General features: G+C 43.5%; 2 protein-coding genes across 2 annotated transcripts; one reads left to right on the top strand and one right to left on the bottom strand.

Moving 5' to 3' along the window:
• The first annotated feature begins 984 nt into the window (after positions 1 to 984).
• Positions 985 to 7608, top strand: LOC129813195 (cathepsin B-like). The gene is made up of 9 exons (XM_055865464.1): positions 985 to 1114; positions 4725 to 4939; positions 5186 to 5300; positions 5387 to 5502; positions 5592 to 5677; positions 5799 to 5945; positions 6024 to 6140; positions 6418 to 6546; positions 6666 to 7608. The coding sequence occupies exons 2-9, from the start codon at positions 4731 to 4733 to the stop codon at positions 6737 to 6739; spliced, it is 993 nt and encodes a 330-aa protein (XP_055721439.1). The 5' UTR covers positions 985 to 1114; positions 4725 to 4730; the 3' UTR covers positions 6740 to 7608.
• A 378-nt stretch (positions 7609 to 7986) lies between these two features.
• LOC129813196 (cell growth regulator with EF hand domain protein 1-like) lies at positions 7987 to 15723 on the bottom strand. The gene is made up of 6 exons (XM_055865465.1): positions 15293 to 15723; positions 14831 to 14936; positions 13956 to 14027; positions 9879 to 9949; positions 9585 to 9706; positions 7987 to 9236 (listed from the first exon to the last, which is right to left on the bottom strand). Exons 1-6 carry the CDS (start codon positions 15327 to 15329, stop codon positions 8973 to 8975), a joined length of 672 nt encoding a protein of 223 aa, XP_055721440.1. The 5' UTR covers positions 15330 to 15723; the 3' UTR covers positions 7987 to 8972.
• Positions 15724 to 20304: the final 4581 nt, after the last annotated feature.

Here is a 20304-nt window from a genome sequence, read left to right as displayed (position 1 = left end):
TCTAAAATGTGTGTTAGCAAATGCAAATTCTATAGGCCTACACTTCTCCTTCACATGCATCAAGGGCCCTGTTCATTCAGTGTGTCATGTAACATGCTGACCAGACCGGACACGTCGCGTGCGCGAGCGTCGCAAAATAAATTTAGAAATCCATGTTAATCAATTAATACACCCACATTGCTCACGCGCGCCAAGGGCTAATATAGACCTCATTCCTATTTCTGACGCAGATCGCGCTGCAAGTCCTGCCTCTCCCATCTCCTCATTGGTTTATAGAAGCAGGTACCCACGTGCCATCTCCTCATTGGTTATACCCACGTGGGTGATAGAAAGACGAACTGTTTTGCAGGTAGTCGTGGTAATACAATGAAAGTTTAGATGTGATCACCATATAATTTAAACGATGAAAAAGCCTGGAAGGAGGAGAGATGTGATTCGGTTGGCCATTTTATGTGTGGATTAATTGTAGGAGTAGAGATCCTTGTGCATTTCAGGTAAAATAACAACTCAATGTTTATATCCCAGGACAAATTAGCTAGCAACAGCAAGCTAGCTAAATAGGACAAATTAACGTTAGCTAGCAAGTGCAAGCTAACTAGCTAAATTGCCATACATGTTTAATGCTTTTCGACCTGTCCCCAAATTAATGTCATTGGTTCAGAGTTTGTTTTTATATTTTATCCTGCGTGTCGTGATCGCGTTTGGTGTGGGGGGACAAAATACATTTATGCACGATAGCGCACGCGCGCAGCCGGTTTGGGTTCCGTGTAAAGCTTCGGTAGAATTTCAGTTTGAAATTGTGCACATTTTATCTCACCTGAATAAACCCCCCTACAATCATCATTGTTGTTATAGTAAATTAGTTACATAATATGCGTACTGTGTCTATTAACTAGACATAAAACCATTCAGCAAGTCTTCTAATGAAATCTGCAACCATCAGGGAGGGCCATGACCAAAGCAACAGGCGCATGACAAGTCACGTGATTCTCCTCTGATTTAAAGGTCAGAACCGAACGGTATCAGTAAACACTTTTCCAGGTGATTTAGGAGAAGTGGACGTGTACAAGTGTGCTGTAACTGGTCTTAGGCACGTCTGACAAGCAGATAACCGGTAATGTGACGTTATTTTATTGAACTCAATTTCAGTTCGCTTAGAAACATGATGTATTTGAGGAACTCCGTATCAGTTTTAGCTAGCTTTCTGGGTGGCTAGCTAACTAGGTGGCTAGCTGACCAATTTATAGCTAACTATTTTTTTTTCTTTGCTAAACGAGATACGTTAACGTTATGTCCTGATTAAAAATGTGGTTGTGACGAGCAGATAAAATGGCTTAAATGATCTAACGTTACTAGTTAACGTTAGTTTGAAATGCAGCAGGTTAGTTCGGGAGGTGTTTGTTTGGTGTGGCCTACTTTTAATTGGGCAGGTAACGTTATCTTAACGCTTTTCTTGTGTCAACTGTGACATAAGCGTGTGAATGTTATGAAGTCAGATTTTCATACAATATACATTGACTAAGGTGACCTTAACTCAGACATTTCTCAAAGGCATCTTATGTTGAAAGGGCTCTGAAAGGTGCCCGACTTTATGCAAACATGCCTGGACTGGTGTGTAACTGAAAACCTGATTTCACTTTAAACAAGTCTGAAATCTGGATATTAAATTGAAAGCTAGACACTCACTTAGCGACAAGAGGAACATTGAGATACAATTACTATCGGAAGACATGTGATCTGAAAGAGACCTGGGACACCCCTATTTCACGCGTGGCCAGTGTACAGGCACGTTTCCATGTCTAGTACTAGCCTAATGCTGCGTTTAGACGAGGGACGCAAAAACGGTCATACCTGTCGACATAGGACAAGAAAGCAAAAGGGTGACCGCAAAAGCAAGCAGGCACAACGGTATACTTTTACATGGTGACTTCAGTGCAAATCAACATTCGGTAGAGAACAACGCTACTGCAGACGGCCAAAATTGAAATAGTTTAACTTTGGCGGCAAGCCCCGGCAACCATGGCGGCTAACAGCATTCACCAACTCTCTTTGACATCCGGTTTTTTGTCTGTTTTCAATCTCATATCACGTAAACACGGCATAAAACCCAATTCAACCAATGTCTCGATGGTGGTTATATATTATAAACTGGGTGTTTCGAGCCCTGAATGCTAATTGGCTGACAGCTGTGGTATATAACAAAAATTATTTTTTACGGCTCTAATTACGTTACTAACCAAATAAGGTACATCGGAGGTTTGATGTATGGCCAATATACCACGGCTAAGGGCTGTGTTTAGGCACTCCGCAATGCGTCCTTTAGAACAGCACTTGTCTGTGCTATTATTGGCCGTATACCACACCCACTTGTGCCTTATTGCTTTATTAGACAATGGGTGGGTCTAATGCTGATTGTTTAAAAGAGCATTCAAGCGTGTGTCTATTCCACAAGTTACCACAGGTATGTTAACATCACAGATTCAGTCTATTTACTTTGTCCAATCAGCCCATCTCCACTATAAAAAGCATCTAGACATCTAACAATCTTTTAGTCAAATTTATTTTTCAACAGTGGCGATTTGTGTAAACCTTGCGGTCTGTCATTTGCAACATTTTTCAATATTCAAATTCGATCTCCAGTTGTCCCATAGTAATGAACGTAGGTGTTGGGATGAGACAGGAAGGCAGCTTTTCTCAACCAGTTCGAAATCATGAATCAGCTGGTATTTTTATGTTTGTATACAAAAATTTAATTTATAAAAGGTAAAACCAAATGCAGATAGTTTGTAGTCTTACCGGTTTCAGCTTGAAGTTATTGTTCGTTGTGTTGGCTAGCTCCTCTGAATAAGTGTCATGATGCGGGAGCACATTTTCTGTGCCAGGTGAAATCGTGCCTCTAACTCATTGTTATGGATGTTACAAATAAATGTCACTAGAGAAGAGCTTAAACAAAATGTGACTACTTTGCTCTTATTCTGTTAAGTTAGCTGTAGTTGGCTGGCTAGCATGCAAGGGATACGAATGTTGCCAGCCAGTATGGCAATGGAATATTCAGAATGAATGACTGGGATGCGACCAGATGCAGAACAAAAAGACTGGACGACTGGGTCGTTTCTCTGGCAACCGACCTGATAGAACGACCAGCCGGCTTGGTTAGCAACCACAGATTTGTGTCAGGGACTGTTGTGAAAGGATGAAATGGTATGAATAAGTTCATCAAAATAATGGTAATGTCAATTATTTTAATGTTAACCTGTTTAATGTTAAGCCGGTGTTTGCATGATGTATTGGCATGGTTTGCCTGTCTTCGACTCTGGCTTAACACCTGTGCTAATATCTTAAACACCGGTTTCTCGGGCACTATCATTTAAGGGTAGCTCAATCAGCAGTATTGTGCTTAGCTGGATAAATCCTATACACAAAGGTCCTAGACTGTTACATGGGGGTGCTGGAGACTAAACATTTGTCCTTGTCATGAGGTTAGTCATTAATTTTATATCCGAACAATAAAGGTCCCCCTGTGGGTTTGAGAACCTGCTCTTCCACTGCAGCAGACAGTTGAGCTGACATGATCTCTCCTCTCACACTTTACGGTTAGGCTGCGTAAGTCGCAGGCTATGAGAGTTCAATAACAGTTACATATTGGCCTGTCTGGCGTGCTAATCTGTTGCTCAGTTATTTGTTGCTGTCATATTGTTAACCTGTTCAGGTAGTACCTACCAGTTTCACTCCCATTCAAAACGTTCTTCTCCCTACTGAATTACACAGCCCTATTTATCACTTATCCTTGACCCACTAATGGAAGGTAAGGTACTGCTTTAGAATTGCCAGTGAGACTGCTTGTTGCTCCAGGTAGTCTCAGACAAAGGGTGTAAAACAATGTCTTATGTATTAATACTCTTTAACGTTCATCAAGTCTATAAATGACCTCTGAATGTCTTGGTGTTCCCCTACCATAATGACTAGTGATGCTGTGCTTTGGGGAAGTGATCCCTACTGGCCCTGCGTAGAGGCAGTCCTCTTTAGGGAAGTGGGGCTTGGTTGTCTTTGCTGAGTCGAAAGGAGTCAGTCATGTGTTCTGATGCTTTCTATGTAAAGCTACTTGCTGCTGACTCATTCAGTCATGTGATTTCACCATTGTGCAGCCCATTTTTGGGAATTGTGATGTGACCACACACCACATGTCGTAACGTGTGTTTAGGCCTGATGTACATTCCTGTTTTGTCAGGTTCCTGGTTAAAGTAGCCATGGAATATATTTTTCTGATCTGAACCAGTTAGGGCTGTGTCATGGTGGCCAACAAGTTATTCTATACCAAGAATGACTTGGCAGTATCTGAGACGGACACATCCTTCAGTCTGCACTGGTATTGATCTGTGGGCCTGAGCCAAATCCATTAGCCCTTCTATGCCTGACGCTGTATTCAAGCAAGGCTCTCTGAAGTGCTGTACTCAAGGAAGTTGCACTGAAGTGCTCTCCTCTCTGCCCTCTTAATGGAGGGGTGCTGAAGTGTTTGTGTCCCTGCATGACTGCATGTCTCTTCACCCCCTGGGGCCAGTTTGGTAGGTCTATATGTGGCTTTGTTTTGACCTAAAACAAAGCTAATTTGGGGAGGGGGGGGTTTCTTAACCTCAAACTGGGCAAGCAACTGCAAATGTCCTGAACTACACTACCTTACCCTTTAGGGTTTGAACTAATGTTCCCATGATGCTGTGTCCCTACAGGAAGTGATGTGGCGTGTGATATTTTTGGCGCTGGTGTCTGGACTGTCAATCAGCTGGGCCCGGCCCCGCCTACCTCCACTCTCCCACCAGATGGTGGACTACATCAACAAGGTCAACACTACATGGAAGGCTGGTCACAACTTCCATAATGTGGACTACAGCTACGTTAAGAGACTGTGTGGAACCCTGCTTAAAGGACCCAAACTGCCCGCCATGTGAGTGAGACTGAGTTGTTATGGAGGGAATGTTTGTGTGCTGTATCCAGAAAGTGTTCAAGTAGGAAGTGAATTTAACTCCTCCTTAGCTGCTTTACAGATTGACTTTACCAACAACACTACACAGTAACAGCACATTGTCGGTCTCCTGTTACTTGCTCTCGTTTTGTTCTCTTTGTGTCATTCAGTCTCTTTAGGGTAGGTTGTAGTATGTAGGGTTAATGGCTGTCTTGTTCTCGCCTCTAGGGTGCAGTATGCAGGGGATGTGGAGCTGCCTGACACCTTTGACCCCAGACAGCAGTGGCCCAACTGTCCCACTCTGAAGGAGATCCGGGACCAGGGCTCCTGTGGCAGCTGCTGGGTAAGAACAGGCGGAGTCACGCTGGAGGATACTCCTGTGACTGAAGCATGGCGTTGAGTGTGTTTGACGTGCTTGTTCCTCTGCAGGCATTTGGTGCCGCGGAGGCCATCTCAGACCGTGTGTGTATCCATAGCAACGCCAAGGTCAGCGTGGAGATCTCCTCTGAAGACCTGCTCAGCTGCTGTGACAGCTGTGGCATGGGGTACGTGTTTCCTCATTCACCTGCTCTGTGACATGGTTGCATGTAAGGCATCGGCGTTTGTTAGCATTGCTTACTGTGTGTGTTCCTAGTTGTAATGGTGGTTATCCCTCTGCTGCGTGGGACTTCTGGACTACAGAGGGGCTGGTCACTGGAGGACTCTACGACTCTCACGTTGGTATGTAGGGTCAGGGATCTCCTGTCATCTCTCTCCCTGTTTCTATCTCTCTCTCCTGTCAGACCTTTCTCTCTCCCTCCCTGTATGTAACTCTCCCTCTTTCTCTGGTCTCTCCTGTCAGGTTGCAGGCCCTACTCCATCCCTCCCTGTGAGCACCATGTTAACGGCACACGAACCCCCTGTACAGGAGAGGAGGGTGACACCCCACAATGTTCCAACCAGTGTGAGACTGGATACACACCTGATTACAAGCAGGACAAACACTTTGGTAAGTAAACACATTCACAATGTGGATGTATTATTTTTAAGTGGACGTACACACTAAGCCCTCTCTCCTGTACCCTAGGTAAGAACTCGTACACTTTGCCCTCTGAAGAGCAGCAGATCATGACTGAGCTCCTGAAGAACGGACCTGTGGAAGGAGCCTTCACTGTCTACGAAGACTTCCTGCTCTACAAGTCTGGTGAGGACAGGCCTTTTCTCTTTTCTGTATAGTGTAGCTTTTACTGCTCTAGGAATGTAGTTTGGATAACGTTATTTACTATTATGTATAGATTTCTACCTTAAATGTTTCCACTCTTTATGCATTGAACACTGGAAGAATGACCATTTAGTTACAATAGTGAATTATGCATGTTTGTGTCAATTAATCCCATAAAGGATGGGTTGGCAATTTGACTCAATTGTCATTTAAATGTGTGAATGAATGTTTTTCTGACACCAACTTTCTCTCGGTCTAGGCGTGTACCAGCATGTCTCTGGCAGTGCAGTAGGAGGCCATGCCATTAAGGTCCTTGGCTGGGGAGAGGAGGGGGGAACTCCTTACTGGCTGGCTGCTAACTCCTGGAACACTGACTGGGGAGAGAACGGTGAGACACTTATCCAAATTCTCTAACAACTCTGGACAAACTATTGGTGAATTTTTCTAAAGGAAGATTGTGCTTCTTGGCTACTCCAACACAATGGGTTTCTCTGTCCTGTCTCCCAGGTTTCTTTAAGATCCTGAGAGGTAAGGACCACTGTGGCATCGAGTCTGAGATGGTGGCTGGTGTCCCTTTGTAACCATGACAACAGTAACCAGGAAGTGATTTCAGACTGCTGCAGATGCACCAGTCCTCCTCTCCACTAGAGGGAAACCATCTTTCTGCGTGCCTTTCTGGCCTTTACACTGGTTCTAATTCCCAGTCAACCCCTACCCCCACTAGGCACCTCTTTTGTTCCAAAATAATTGGTTTAGAAAATGCTACCCTGTCTGAGGGAAAGGCCATGAGCTACTTCCATGTTGCTTATACCTGTCCTACTACTGTATAGCTCATACCTGTTCCTGATTCCTCATCCGATCTGAGAATTGTGTAAGAAGTGCCTAGGGGTTGACTTGGAACTGGGCATGGCTTTGTCTTTAGTTAAATGTGTTCTTCCTGGTGTCTCAATCTGTAGCGGCTTCTTCCCCTCATATCCACTCTGTCAGCTCCACTGATCTGTAAATGCAGGGTGGGTGAAAACTACCTGTCCATTTGCATCTGTGCAGATTGAGAGGAAGCTACGGTAGACTATTGAGACCCCCCCCCCCCCCCCCCCCCCCCCCCCCCCCATAGTGAGTGACTCAAGAGGTCCATCTTGCTTCCTGTCTGATTGGTCACAAGCAGTGCTGAAAGTCCTCTCTCCCTGTAGTTGTTCACAATAATCACATCAATTTAAAAATGTTCATGTATGATGCTTTAAACTTTTATTTTTTTAATTTAATGTGATCACTGATAACATTGTGCACATTTTGTTTTTAAATTGGATTTTAAGGGAAGCGTGAGTGGTTTTGTACTGATGGGATTGTTTTATTTGAATGCTGTGTCTTTAATGATTCTCTCTGTTCTGATCAAGTGTTCTGGAATGATTGTATTGAGTTGCATTAAATAAAAGTCAACCAATATGTTTAACTTGGTCTCTGAATTGTCCTGGCCTTGTTTTGGAGTGTCTTGAACTCCTGTTCTCCCTGCCCTGCAAGACATGCAGTCGTCACAACGTGCTTATACAGATACCAGCCTAAAACCTCAGACACCACTACTTTCAACATTTGTGTGTTGACATTAAGTTTGTGTAGGAAGCCCTCCACTGAGTGACTTAACGCAGCAACAGAAGTTAGTGGACATTACCTGTATTAATAAACCAGGTACAAGCAGGCTGTTGGTAGACCAATAGAAACCATGTGATCACTACCTACAGTAAAGTTAGCATTCGTATTAGGTTTATTTATTGTCTTAAAAATACAAACCCTCAATTCAGGAAAATGTACAGCAAACCAAATACTCATTAGGTTCTTAAATGAATCCCAAAATTGTTTAATTACATGAAATCAAAAGCATTAAAAATCCTAGCCCAATTTTTAGATGACTCTTCTCCCCAAAGTGTATATTTGGTAATTCGCTTCATGGATTTCAAAGGGATGTGTGCACCCTGGGAGAAGGGGGCAACTCTGTATTGGGACTGTGCAGGGAACCAAAAGTATTTGTACAAATCAAGTTGCAGGTTGCATAAGGAACCAAGGTTTTTGACCTGAGTTACCAGTAAAAACAAAATGTCCCTAATGATGAATCTAGTCTAAACAAATGCAGTAATGAGGAGCCCAAATCCATGAGCTTGAATTTTCCACTTCCTCAGTCCATTCCTTTTGCATCCATGGGGGGATGAACTGCAGTGTGTTCTGGGAAGGGGAATACTTCGACTCCCAAGTATCGTTGGAAGGCGTTGCACTTGACGTATTCCTGAACTTTTCAAATTGTCCATTTCTAATTTATGGCTTAATTTGGATTGCTTCAACAGGGTAACTATTTACTGCAAAAAGTACATGAAAACCAAATGGCCAAACTGCTATTTAGCAGTGTAAGGCATATCTTTTGGCACAACACATTCAAACCTGAGATATTGTTTCTTGTTCAGAAGAGCAATGTGTTGAAATGAAACAGCAGCTTGAAAACAATATGGCTGACATACCTTGACTTTTTTACAAAAAAAGTGGACAATCCATCAGCTTGAAACTGAAACAAGACCCTCAAAGGTGTATAAGAGGCTGTGATTTGGTAACTCTGCATGTCAGTCAACAGGCCCCTGCTATTGGCTGACCCAACTCTCTGGATGGAAGTGTTGTGCTGGAGTGCTGTTTGCGTATTATAATTGTGTTTACATCTCAGGTTGCCCCTGATGTAGTACAGGAGCAGGCCTTTGTTGCTCATGATCAGCAGCAGGGGCCTATGGGATATGTGGTCCTTTCGCCTCTTCCTGTATAGAATGTTCATGTCTTAATTTACTGTCCCTGATCTCCTGGCCTTGACTCTTCCTCCTTGAGCTGTTCCTCTGCTTCCTTTTCCTCTTCCTGCTCTGCCTCTTGTTTTGGTTCCTCAACATTGACTCCCTCTTTGACATCTACACCCCCTTCCTGTTCAGGTGCACCCTGGGAGTTAGAGTCTGGCTGTTGTAGTTTGGGAGGAGAGAGAAGCTCAGGGGGAGCTATTAGACCGTCCTGGTTTAGATCCTGAGTCTGCAGGAGAAAGTCTACCATGGCCACCAACTGGAAAACACACACACAAAAGCATTGGCCTAGGGTGCAGATTAACTAAGTGCAACACTGTACAGTCAGATTCAGAGTGTATATTCAGTTACGCTGAGCAACAGTAAGTCCTACAGTAACCCTATCTTTATATTTAGACAACAGTACAGGCTACATGATGTATGTGCATCCTGATATACAAACCCCTCTAACACTATGTCATGCTAGCTAGCTGATCATCAACTGACTTTATGGACAGAATTATGTCAGTCAGTACAATATATGTCCTAACTACAACACTGAAGAGATTTTCTATTCATGATCTATATATATATATATATATATATATATATATATACACACACACACCTCAGCTGACTGTTCTCCAGGTGCATTGTGGGAGTTGTATTCAGAGAGCAGCTTCATCATCTCCAGGCCGTCCATGTGACCGCTGCGGTCGTAGTCATGGAGACTGAACAGGAAGAACACCTCTGACCAGCAGGAAATAGGAAGATGATCCATTAATAATGTCACTGATTGTGTGTGTATGTATGTATGTATGTATGTATGTATGTGTGTGTGTGTGTGTGTGTGTGTGTGTGTGTGTGTGTGTGTGTGTGTGTGTGTGTGTGTGTGTGTGTGTGTGTGTGTGTGTGTGTTTACCTTGTTCCCAGGTGTTATCCGGTCCTCCATGTCCCTCCTTTAGGTTGGCCTTAATGTAGCTCTGCAGCAGCCTGACATACACAGAGGTTAGAGGTCAAGGGTTAGAAGGTTCAACCGCAGGCCCACCTGACTGGGTAGCACGTTACTTCACGGTACAGAAAGTGCCAATGTAATCTAGTCTAGATTTGTATCAATCTAGTCTAGATTTGTTTGTAAGGGATTGTTTCAGTGACAATGGAATACATCCCAACTACCGCGGAACACAGAGGTTCTCATCCAGCATAAATGACTCGCATAATCCAATCAAAATCAAATGTTATTGGTCACATGACGTACACATATTTTGCAGATGTTATCGCAGGTGCAGCGAAATGCTTATGTTTCTCACTCCAACAGTATAGTAATACCTAACAATATAAAACAATACACACAAATCCACAAAAAATAAAAACAAACAAACAAAAATATCGGAGCGATGTCAGGTCCAGAATATACATATTCAGCGCTGTAAAAAAGTATTTGCCTGATTATAATCGTCTCTATTTCTGATACTGAATGTTATCAGATCTTCAACCAACACCTAACATTAGATAAAGGGAACTTGAGTGAACAAATAACACAATAATAACACACTAACTTCATTTATTTCATAAACAAAGTTATGCAACACCCAATGCCCCTGTGTAAAAAAGTAATTGCCCGTTACACTGAATAACTGGTTGTGCCACCTTTAGCTGCAATGACTACAACCAAACTACTTCCTGTAGTTGTTGATCAGTCTCTCACGTCGCTGTGGAGGAATTTTGGCCCACACTTCCATGTAGAACTACTTTAACTCAGCGGGATTTGTGGGTTTTCAAGCATGAACTGTTTGTTTCATGTCCTGCCACAACATCTCAATTAGGTATGAACTTTGACTTGTACGGCAGACATAATGGTTCCTTCTATTAAGGCAAGTCGTCCAGGTCCTGAGGCAGCAAAACATCCCCGAACCATCACACTACCACCACCATGCTTGACCGTTGGTATAAGGTTCATACTGTGGAATGCAGTGTTTGGTTTTCACCAGGCATAATGGGACCCATGTCGTCTAAAAGTTATATTTTTTTGACTCATCTGTCCATAGAACATTCTTGAAGATCATCCAGGTGCTTCCAGGTGCTTTTTGTCAAACTTGAGTCAACTTTTTGGATGATTTTTGTAGCACCAGATGGACACAATGTTGCAGCATTAGTATCACTATAGCTGTGTGGGAATAACGCACATGTTTGACCACCCATCACTAATTAGTAGACTGTTTGAAATTGGCCTAGGTCAGGCAACCTGCAATTGGTTTGAAAACTACCTGACAGACAGGACACAATATGTTTCATCTGATGGTGTTAAATCAGGATTCCTTGATATTACTAAACGTGTCCCACAAGGATCGAGTATGGGCCCTGTACTTTTTACCATCTGTAGAAACAATATTATTTCCCTGTAAGAAATTGTAACCTCCACTTGTATGTGGATGGTACTTGGTATTCTTGTTGCCCCTTCGGGTTGAAAAGGCTTTCAGAACTGCCCTTTTTTTTTAAATGAAACTTAAATTGATTGGACATGATTTGGAAAGGTACCCACCTGTCTATATAAGGTCCCCTGGGGAAGGGTACCAACAAAAATCTGCAGCATTGAAGGTCCCCAAGAACACAGAGGCCTCCATCATTCTTAAATGGAAGAAGTTTGGAACCACAAAGACTCTTCCTAGAGCTGGCTGCCCGGCTAAACTGAGCAATCGGGGGAGAAGGGCCTTGGTCAGGGAGGTGACCAAGAACTTGATTGTCACTCTGACAGAACTCTAGAGTTCCTCTGTGGAGATGGGAGAACCTTCCAGAAGGACAACCATTTCTGCAACACTCCACCAATCAGGCCTTTATGGTAGAGTGGCCAGACAGAAGCCACTCCTCAGTAAAAGGCACATAACAGCCCGCTTTGAGTTTGCCAAAAGGCACCTAAAGGACTCTCAGACCATGAGAAACAAGATTCTCTGGTCCAATGAAACCAAGACTGAACTCTTTGGCCTGAATGCCAAGCGTCACGTCTGGAGGAAACCAGATCCTTGATGAAAACCTGCTCCAGAGCACTCAGGACCCCAGACTGGGGCGAAGATTAACCTTCCAACAGGACAACGACCCTAAGCACACAACCAAGACAACAAAGGAGTGATTCGGGACAAGTCTCTGAATGTCCTTGAGTGGCCCAGCCAGAGCCCGGACTTGAACCCGATCAAACATCTCTGGAGAGACCTGAAAATAGCTGTTCAGCGATGCTCCCTATCCAACCTGAAAGAGCTTGAGAGGATCTGCAGAGAAGAATGGGAGAAACTCCCCAAATATAGGTGTGCCAAGCTTGTAGCGTCATACACAAGAAGAATCGATGCTGTATTCGCTGCAAAAGGTGCTTCAACAAAGTACTGAGTAAAGGGTCTGAATACTTATGTAAAATATTTCTGTTTTTAGTTTTTTATACTTTTGCAAAAAAATCTAAAAACCTGTTTTTGCTTTGTCATTATGGGGTGTTGTGATGTCATTATGGGGTATTGTGATGTCATTAAGGGGTATTGTGTGTAGATTGATGAGGGAAAAAGAATAAGGCTGTAACAAAATGTGGAACAAGTAAAGGGGTCTGAATACTTTCCGAATGCACTGTCTGTACATTGGATGGTGCCCACACTGATCATGTCACCGCTTATAACAAAAAGCTATCTTTCAAAAAGCATATTGATGAGTTAGTTAAGAATTAAAACGTGCTTCCTGTTTCGAAATAGATCATATATTTAGTTAAAAAGCAGATAGAAAAAAAATAATTCAGTCGAAATTCATACCGGTTATAGACAATGGTGATATCGTCTGTGAATGCAGCTGCCACTGTATTGAAGCCATTGGACACAGTTTCTCATAGCGCACTGCACATTATTACAGGCGACAGGTCCAGTACACATCACTGCTTTCTGTATCAGAAGGTAGGCTGGCCCTCTTTAAAGTCTCGTACATCTAGGCATTGCAATATTTTTCTTTATAAAGCCCTCTTGAACAAGCTTTCGCCGTAGCTTATTTCATTGTTAACCTACAGATGTACGAGCTACCAGACCCGGTCTCAGGGACGGACCCGGTCTCAGGGACGGACACGGTCTCAGGTACGATCCGGTCTCAGGGACGGACTCGGTCTCAGCGACGGACCCGGTCTCAGCGACGGACCCGGTCTGAGGGACGGACCCGGTCTCAGCGACGGACCCGGTCTCAGGGACGGACACGGTCTCAGCGACGGACCCGGTCTGAGGGACGGACCCGGTCTCAGGGACGGACTCGGTCTCAGGGACGGACCCGGTCTGAGGGACGGACCCGGTCTGAGGGACGGACCCGGTCTCAGGGACGGACTCGGTCTCAGCGACGGACCCGGTCTGAGGGACGGACCCGGTCTCAGGGACGGACTCGGTCTCAGGGACGGACCCGGTCTGAGGGACGGACCCGGTCTCAGGGACGGACTCGGTCTCAGCGACGGACCCGGTCTGAGGGACGGACCCGGTCTCAGGGACGGACCCGGTCTCAGGGACGGACTCGGTCTCAGCGACGGACCCGGTCTCAGCAACGGATAACTCTGTACATCCTTCCATCTCCACTGAGTTAGAAATATCTGCTTTTTAGTTTTTTTTGCACCTTACTTGTGGAACAATCTCCAGAACTCTCAAAAGTGTTATGTTTTGGTACCACTAGGGAAATTTAGATGGCTGATTAATGACCTTTTACCTGAAGAATGGGCTTGTTTTTTCTGATTGTATTTTGTAATTTGATAACTGCGTTATATTTGTCAATATTTTACGTTTGTATGATTGTGTACATGCAGGGCTCCCTAGGAAAGAGGCCTTGGTCTCAACAGGATTTCCCTGCTTAAATAAAGACATTTAAAAATAAATAAAAAATTAGGGCTGGAGCAACACCCTGCTTATCCACTATCTCTCTTTCCCTGCTTCAACCCTGTATTTAATAGAGTTGGCCCCAAGCTGGAAATAAGGGTTTTAAAGTAAAAGATGCCACTAACCTGCGGTCCTCCTCTCCAGAACCGAAGGGATTGGCCAGTGTGAATGGGGGAAGGGCTCCCGCTGACTGTACTCTGCGGGACAAACACACACACACAGATAGAAAGCGGGAGAGAAAGAGAGAGAGAGAGAGAGAACGAGAGAGAGACAGAGAGAACGAGAGAGAGAGAGAGAGAGAGAGAGAGAGAGAGAGAGAGAGAGAGAGAGAGAGAGAGAAGGGTGATAACATAAATAATTTGTGTTGGTTTTATGGCTAGTATTAAGTGCAGGGAAAGTTGCCCTATGACCTATACCTGAAGTGCTACATAAACAGGCTCCCTCTGAACTCTGACACATATCTCTCTCTGTTGTTGTTACCAGCCAGGGACATGATGTGATGTAATCCTCACCTGAGTGTTTCCTTAACATCATACTTCCTGTTTCTGCTATTCCTACATGACCTGAAAGACAGTCCAACAGTATAGCCTACATTCATAGCTCTGATCACTGGTCTAGATAAATATCCTGAATAATAAATGAACCAGTGATGTACTAGGCTAGCTGGCATTGACTGTCTGCTCAGTGCCCACTATTATTCTAGCAACCAACCACGCAGTCACACCTGAAGGTTCACACCTCAGAGGCTGGTACATGGTACAGTACATGCAGTGTAGTCGTGTTGTCTGACAGGCTCACCAAGAAACATAAACAACAAAAGCACGACAAAACATAACCCAGAAATTAAACTGAACTGGAAAAGTCACCCTGCTGGAAAATCCAGCTTTGACCCGTTTGGATTTTGAGCTGGTCATTTTAAAACCTTGACGCCAAATGATCTCTGCTCTATACTTTCATTGCGCGTGCGCGCGCGTGCGTGTGTGTGTGTGTCAGGGCCTACCTTTGGTCCTCGGGCACCTGTGGCGCGGACACACACTGGTGCGCGAGCAGGAGCAGGGATAGCATACCTGTCACCAGCATGTCAGCGCCAGACTCTAATGACGCACCTGCAAGCGCAACAAGCAATGTCACTATCATTCTTCAGGTTCCACAGGTCCGACATTAAACATTGTAAGCGTGTTGTATATAACATTTAGGCAGATCATTTACTTACTAAAACATTTTGAATTGTTATTCTGGAAGTGTAATAACCGTAGGTTATGAGAAATAATCATCATAACGTATAGCAATGATTTAAAACATTTCAATTATTCCCACACAGCTAAAGTGATGCTAATGCTGCAACATTTTACCCATCTGGTGCTACAAAAGTATCAATCTCTCCCTCAAAATGTAATCTATCAGCTATGATGCATTGGGTTAAATTGTTGCAATCGTACATCGCAATGTTGTCATATCCTACCTGTTGGCCTGTTTGATGAGTAGAAAAACGAACGCATCCTAACGTCCTGTTGTAAATTCAGATTCTGATTTCATGGCGGGAGATTTTACCATTCAGTTCAACCCTCTCGCCCTCCGGTAATATCTACACTGCACTGCGCAGCGGCGAGAGGCCTGGGCCGCGAACGAATACTTAAAAATACATCCTTTCTTCCTCCTTTTCTTTAAAGTAATCACTGATCTGACATGACAGGAGAGTTGGAAGCTATATGGAGCCCCTGATTACATCTATCTAGCTTTGTTGACTTTAGATAATAAATATCCTCATGTAGAGGAGGAATTATAAATGTAATAAAATGAAAGAAGGATGTATTTTGAAAGTATTCGAACTGGCATCTGTTTTGGTCAAAGAACAGCATCCACGTGGAACCCGAGGCGAGGACGTGTCTGTGTTGGTCAGTGCGGTATCGCGGGAGCTCTCTCTCTCTCTGTCTCCCCCCTCTCTCCCTCTCTCTACGTCCTATACCCGAAACGCCACGTAGCTGCAGCTGACTAGGCACAAATCAGGCGGGATTAGATAGTGTGTGTGTGTGTGTGCAGCTGCGTTCCTACTGTTAATCAGTGTTCTCCCCCCATGCCTCTCTTTCTCTCGTGTACAAACTGTAGGCTACTTTTCTGCATGGATTATGAGCGCGGATCGCCACCAAAGGGGTGCATGGCAGTGGTCTATTAGTAGGTCACTCATACATTCTCACAGGCAGGCTACATTGGTCCAATACCTACACTTCATTTAGAACTGACACGATAACATTCACCTTTATTTATAATGTCACTTTTGACTAGACAACATGTACTGATTTCCTTTTGGGACATCAGTTTACTTGTCTCTCTAGGAAAGTTTGGTGTAGGAGGCTGTAGTAGGGTATAGCTGCTCTGTCAACGAGTTGAAACAATGATTGGTCCAAAGGGCAATAAATTAATATCTGTGTGTGTGTGTGTGTGTGTGTGTGTGTGTGTGTGTGTGTGTGTGTGTGTGTGTGTGTGTGTGTGTGTGTGTGTGTGTGTGTGTGTGTGTGTGTGTGTGTGTGTGTGTGTGTGTGTGTGTGTGTGTGTGTGTATATGTGTGCATGTGTGTGTGTATGTTTTTGTGTATGTGTGTGTGTGTATGTGTGTGTGTTTATGTGTATGTGTGCGTGTGTGTATGTGAATGTCTGACCTCATTACTGTAGCACGTTCCACTGTGACGGTTTGTTTTGACCACTAGATGGTAATCTAGTCTCACTGGCAAATGTCCACCCTGCGCTGTTGCTCTGTCTCTCACTTGACAGGGAAATAAAGCTTGTCTGACACACACACTATTGTCTAAGGGACGAGAGAGCAAACAGACGAAGGAGAGATGGGGGAAGGCAGCGAGGGAGGAAAGAAGAAGACGTGGTTGAGAGAAGGAGAAAACAGGCTGAGGGCCTGAGTCCAGTGAGGGAGAAAGAGAGAGATGGAGGGAGAGAGATTGAAGTCTTGGGTAACAGCAGGGAGCAGAAGACGTTCTCAGCATGATCCCTGTGTTGGAGAGCCAGACTGGGAGTAAGAGAGAGACTGTGACACACACACACAGTGAAAGATGGGTCCTCCAGAACATAGTTATCATGTTAGTTCCTCTGTCGAGACTCAACCTCCTGACCCCAAAATGGCCAGGATGATTGCACAAGATTGACTTCGAAAATTTCGTCCTGAGGACGTCGGGAAATGTCTTCAAAACTGGCTATTAATCAAATCAAATTAATGAAGTGTTATTTGTCACATGCGCCGAATACAACAGGTGTAGTAGACCTTACAGTGAAATGCTGAATACAACAGGTGTAGACCTTACTGTGAAATGCTGAATACAACAGGTGTAGACCTTACTGTGAAATGCTGAATACAACAGGTGTAGACCTTACTGTGAAATGCTGAATACAACAGGTGCAGACCTTACTGTGAAATGCTGAATACAACAGGTGTAGACCTTACTGTGAAATGCTGAATACAACAGGTGTAGACCTTACTGTGAAATGCTGAATACAACAGGTGTAGACCTTACTGTGAAATGCTGAATACAACAGGTGTAGACCTTACTGTGAAATGCTGAATACAACAGGTGTAGACCTTACTGTGAAATGCTGAATACAACAGGTGTAGACCTTACTGTGAAATGCTGAATACAACAGGTGTAGTAGACCTTACTGTGAAATGCTGAATACAACAGTTGCAGACCTTACTGTGAAATGCTGAATACAACAGGTGTAGACCTTACTGTGAAATGCTGAATACAACAGGTGTAGACCTTACTGTGAAATGCTGAATACAACAGGTGTAGTAGACCTTACTGTGAAATGCTGAATACAACAGGTGTAGTAGACCTTACTGTGAAATGCTGAATACAACAGGTGTAGACCTTACTGTGAAATGCTGAATACAACAGGTGTAGTAGACCTTACTGTGAAATGCTGAATACAACAGGTGTAGTAGACCTTACTGTGAAATGCTGAATACAACAGGTGTAGTAGACCTTACTGTGAAATGCTGAATACAACAGGTGGAGACCTTACTGTGAAATGCTGAATACAACAGGTGTAGACCTTACTGTGAAATGCTGAATACAACAGGTGCAGACCTTACTGTGAAATGCTGAATACAACAGGTGTAGACCTTACTGTGAAATGCTGAATACAACAGGTGTAGTAGACCTTACTGTGAAATGCTGAATACAACAGGTGTAGACCTTACTGTGAAATGCTGAATACAACAGGTGTAGACCTTACTGTGAAATGCTGAATACAACAGGTGTAGTAGACCTTACTGTGAAATGCTGAATACAACAGGTGTAGTAGACCTTACTGTGAAATGCTGAATACAACAGGTGCAGACCTTACTGTGAAATGCTGAATACAACAGGTGCAGACCTTACTGTGAAATGCTGAATACAACAGGTGTAGTAGACCTTACTGTGAAATGCTGAATACAACAGGTGCAGACCTTACTGTGAAATGCTAAATACAACAGGTGTAGCAGACCTTACTGTGAAATGCTGAATACAACAGGTGCAGACCTTACTGTGAAATGCTGAATACAACAGGTGTAGTAGACCTTACTGTGAAATGCTGAATACAACAGGTGCAGACCTTACTGTGAAATGCTGAATACAACAGGTGTAGTAGACCTTACTGTGAAATGCTGAATACAACAGGTGCAGACCTTACTGTGAAATGCTGAATACAACAGGTGCAGACCTTACTGTGAAATGCTGAATACAACAGGTGTAGTAGACCTTACTGTGAAATGCTGAATACAACAGGTGCAGACCTTACTGTGAAATGCAAAATACAACAGGTGTAGCAGACCTTACTGTGAAATGCTGAATACAACAGGTGCAGACCTTACTGTGAAATGCTGAATACAACAGGTGTAGTAGACCTTACAGTGAAATGCTGAATACAACAGGTGTAGTAGACCTTACTGTGAAATGCTGAATACAACAGGTGCAGACCTTACTGTGAAATGCTGAATACAACAGGTGCAGACCTTACTGTGAAATGCTGAATACAACAGGTGTAGACCTTACTGTGAAATGCTGAATACAACAGGTGTAGTAGACCTTACTGTGAAATGCTGAATACAACAGGTGTAGACCTTACTGTGAAATGCTGAATACAACAGGTGTAGACCTTACTGTGAAATGCTGAATACAACAGGTGCAGACCTTACTGTGAAATGCTGAATACAACAGGTGTAGACCTTACTGTGAAATGCTGAATACAACAGGTGTAGACCTTACTGTGAAATGCTGAATACAACAGGTGTAGACCTTACTGTGAAATGCTGAATACAACAGGTGTAGACCTTACTGTGAAATGCTGAATACAACAGGTGTAGACCTTACTGTGAAATGCTGAATACAACAGGTGTAGTAGACCTTACTGTGAAATGCTGAATACAACAGGTGTAGTAGACCTTACTGTGAAATGCTGAATACAACAGGTGTAGACCTTACTGTGAAATGCTGAATACAACAGGTGTAGTAGACCTTACTGTGAAATGCTGAATACAACAGGTGTAGTAGACCTTACTGTGAAATGCTGAATACAACAGGTGTAGACCTTACTGTGAAATGCTGAATACAACAGGTGTAGTAGACCTTACTGTGAAATGCTGAATACAACAGGTGTAGTAGACCTTACTGTGAAATTCTGAATACAACAGGTGTAGTAGACCTTACTGTGAAATGCTGAATACAACAGGTGCAGACCTTACTGTGAAATGCTGAATACAACAGGTGTAGACCTTACTGTGAAATGCTGAATACAACAGGTGTAGTAGACCTTACTGTGAAATGCTGAATACAACAGGTGCAGACCTTACTGTGAAATGCTGAATACAACAGGTGTAGACCTTACTGTGAAATGCTGAATACAACAGGTGTAGTAGACCTTACTGTGAAATGCTGAATACAACAGGTGTAGTAGACCTTACTGTGAAATGCTGAATACAACAGGTGTAGACCTTACTGTGAAATGCTGAATACAACAGGTGTAGTAGACCTTACTGTGAAATGCTGAATACAACAGGTGTAGTAGACCTTACTGTGAAATGCTGAATACAACAGGTGCAGACCTTACTGTGAAATGCTGAATACAACAGGTGTAGTAGACCTTACTGTGAAATGCTGAATACAACAGGTGCAGACCTTACTGTGAAATGCTGAATACAACAGGTGCAGACCTTACTGTGAAATGCTGAATACAACAGGTGTAGTAGACCTTACTGTGAAATGCTGAATACAACAGGTGTAGTAGACCTTACTGTGAAATGCTGAATACAACAGGTGCAGACCTTACTGTGAAATGCTGAATACAACAGGTGTAGACCTTACTGTGAAATGCTGAATACAACAGGTGTAGTAGACCTTACTGTGAAATGCTGAATACAACAGTTGTAGTAGACCTTACTGTGAAATGCTGAATACAACAGGTGCAGACCTTACTGTGAAATGCTGAATAC

This window comes from Salvelinus fontinalis, chromosome 16 (assembly GCF_029448725.1).
Source record: "Salvelinus fontinalis isolate EN_2023a chromosome 16, ASM2944872v1, whole genome shotgun sequence".
Lineage (NCBI taxonomy): Eukaryota > Metazoa > Chordata > Actinopteri > Salmoniformes > Salmonidae > Salvelinus > Salvelinus fontinalis.
The sequence above is the reverse complement of the archived record's forward strand: the minus strand, read 5'-3'. Positions and strand labels throughout refer to the sequence as shown.

Coding starts and splice junctions, on each gene's coding strand:
- LOC129813195 (XM_055865464.1), top strand. CDS start 4,731: ATGTGGCGTGTGATATTTTTGGCGCTGGTGTCTGGACTGTCAATCAGC. Junction 5,503..5,591: donor TGTGACAGCTGTGGCATGGG/GTACGTGTTTCC, acceptor GTGTGTTCCTAG/TTGTAATGGTGGTTATCCCT. Junction 5,946..6,023: donor CAAGCAGGACAAACACTTTG/GTAAGTAAACAC, acceptor CCTGTACCCTAG/GTAAGAACTCGTACACTTTG.
- LOC129813196 (XM_055865465.1), bottom strand. CDS start 15,329: ATGCGTTCGTTTTTCTACTCATCAAACAGGCCAACAG. Junction 14,028..14,830: donor CAGGTGCCCGAGGACCAAAG/GTAGGCCCTGAC, acceptor TTTGTCCCGCAG/AGTACAGTCAGCGGGAGCCC. Junction 9,707..9,878: donor GGATAACACCTGGGAACAAG/GTAAACACACAC, acceptor CCTGCTGGTCAG/AGGTGTTCTTCCTGTTCAGT.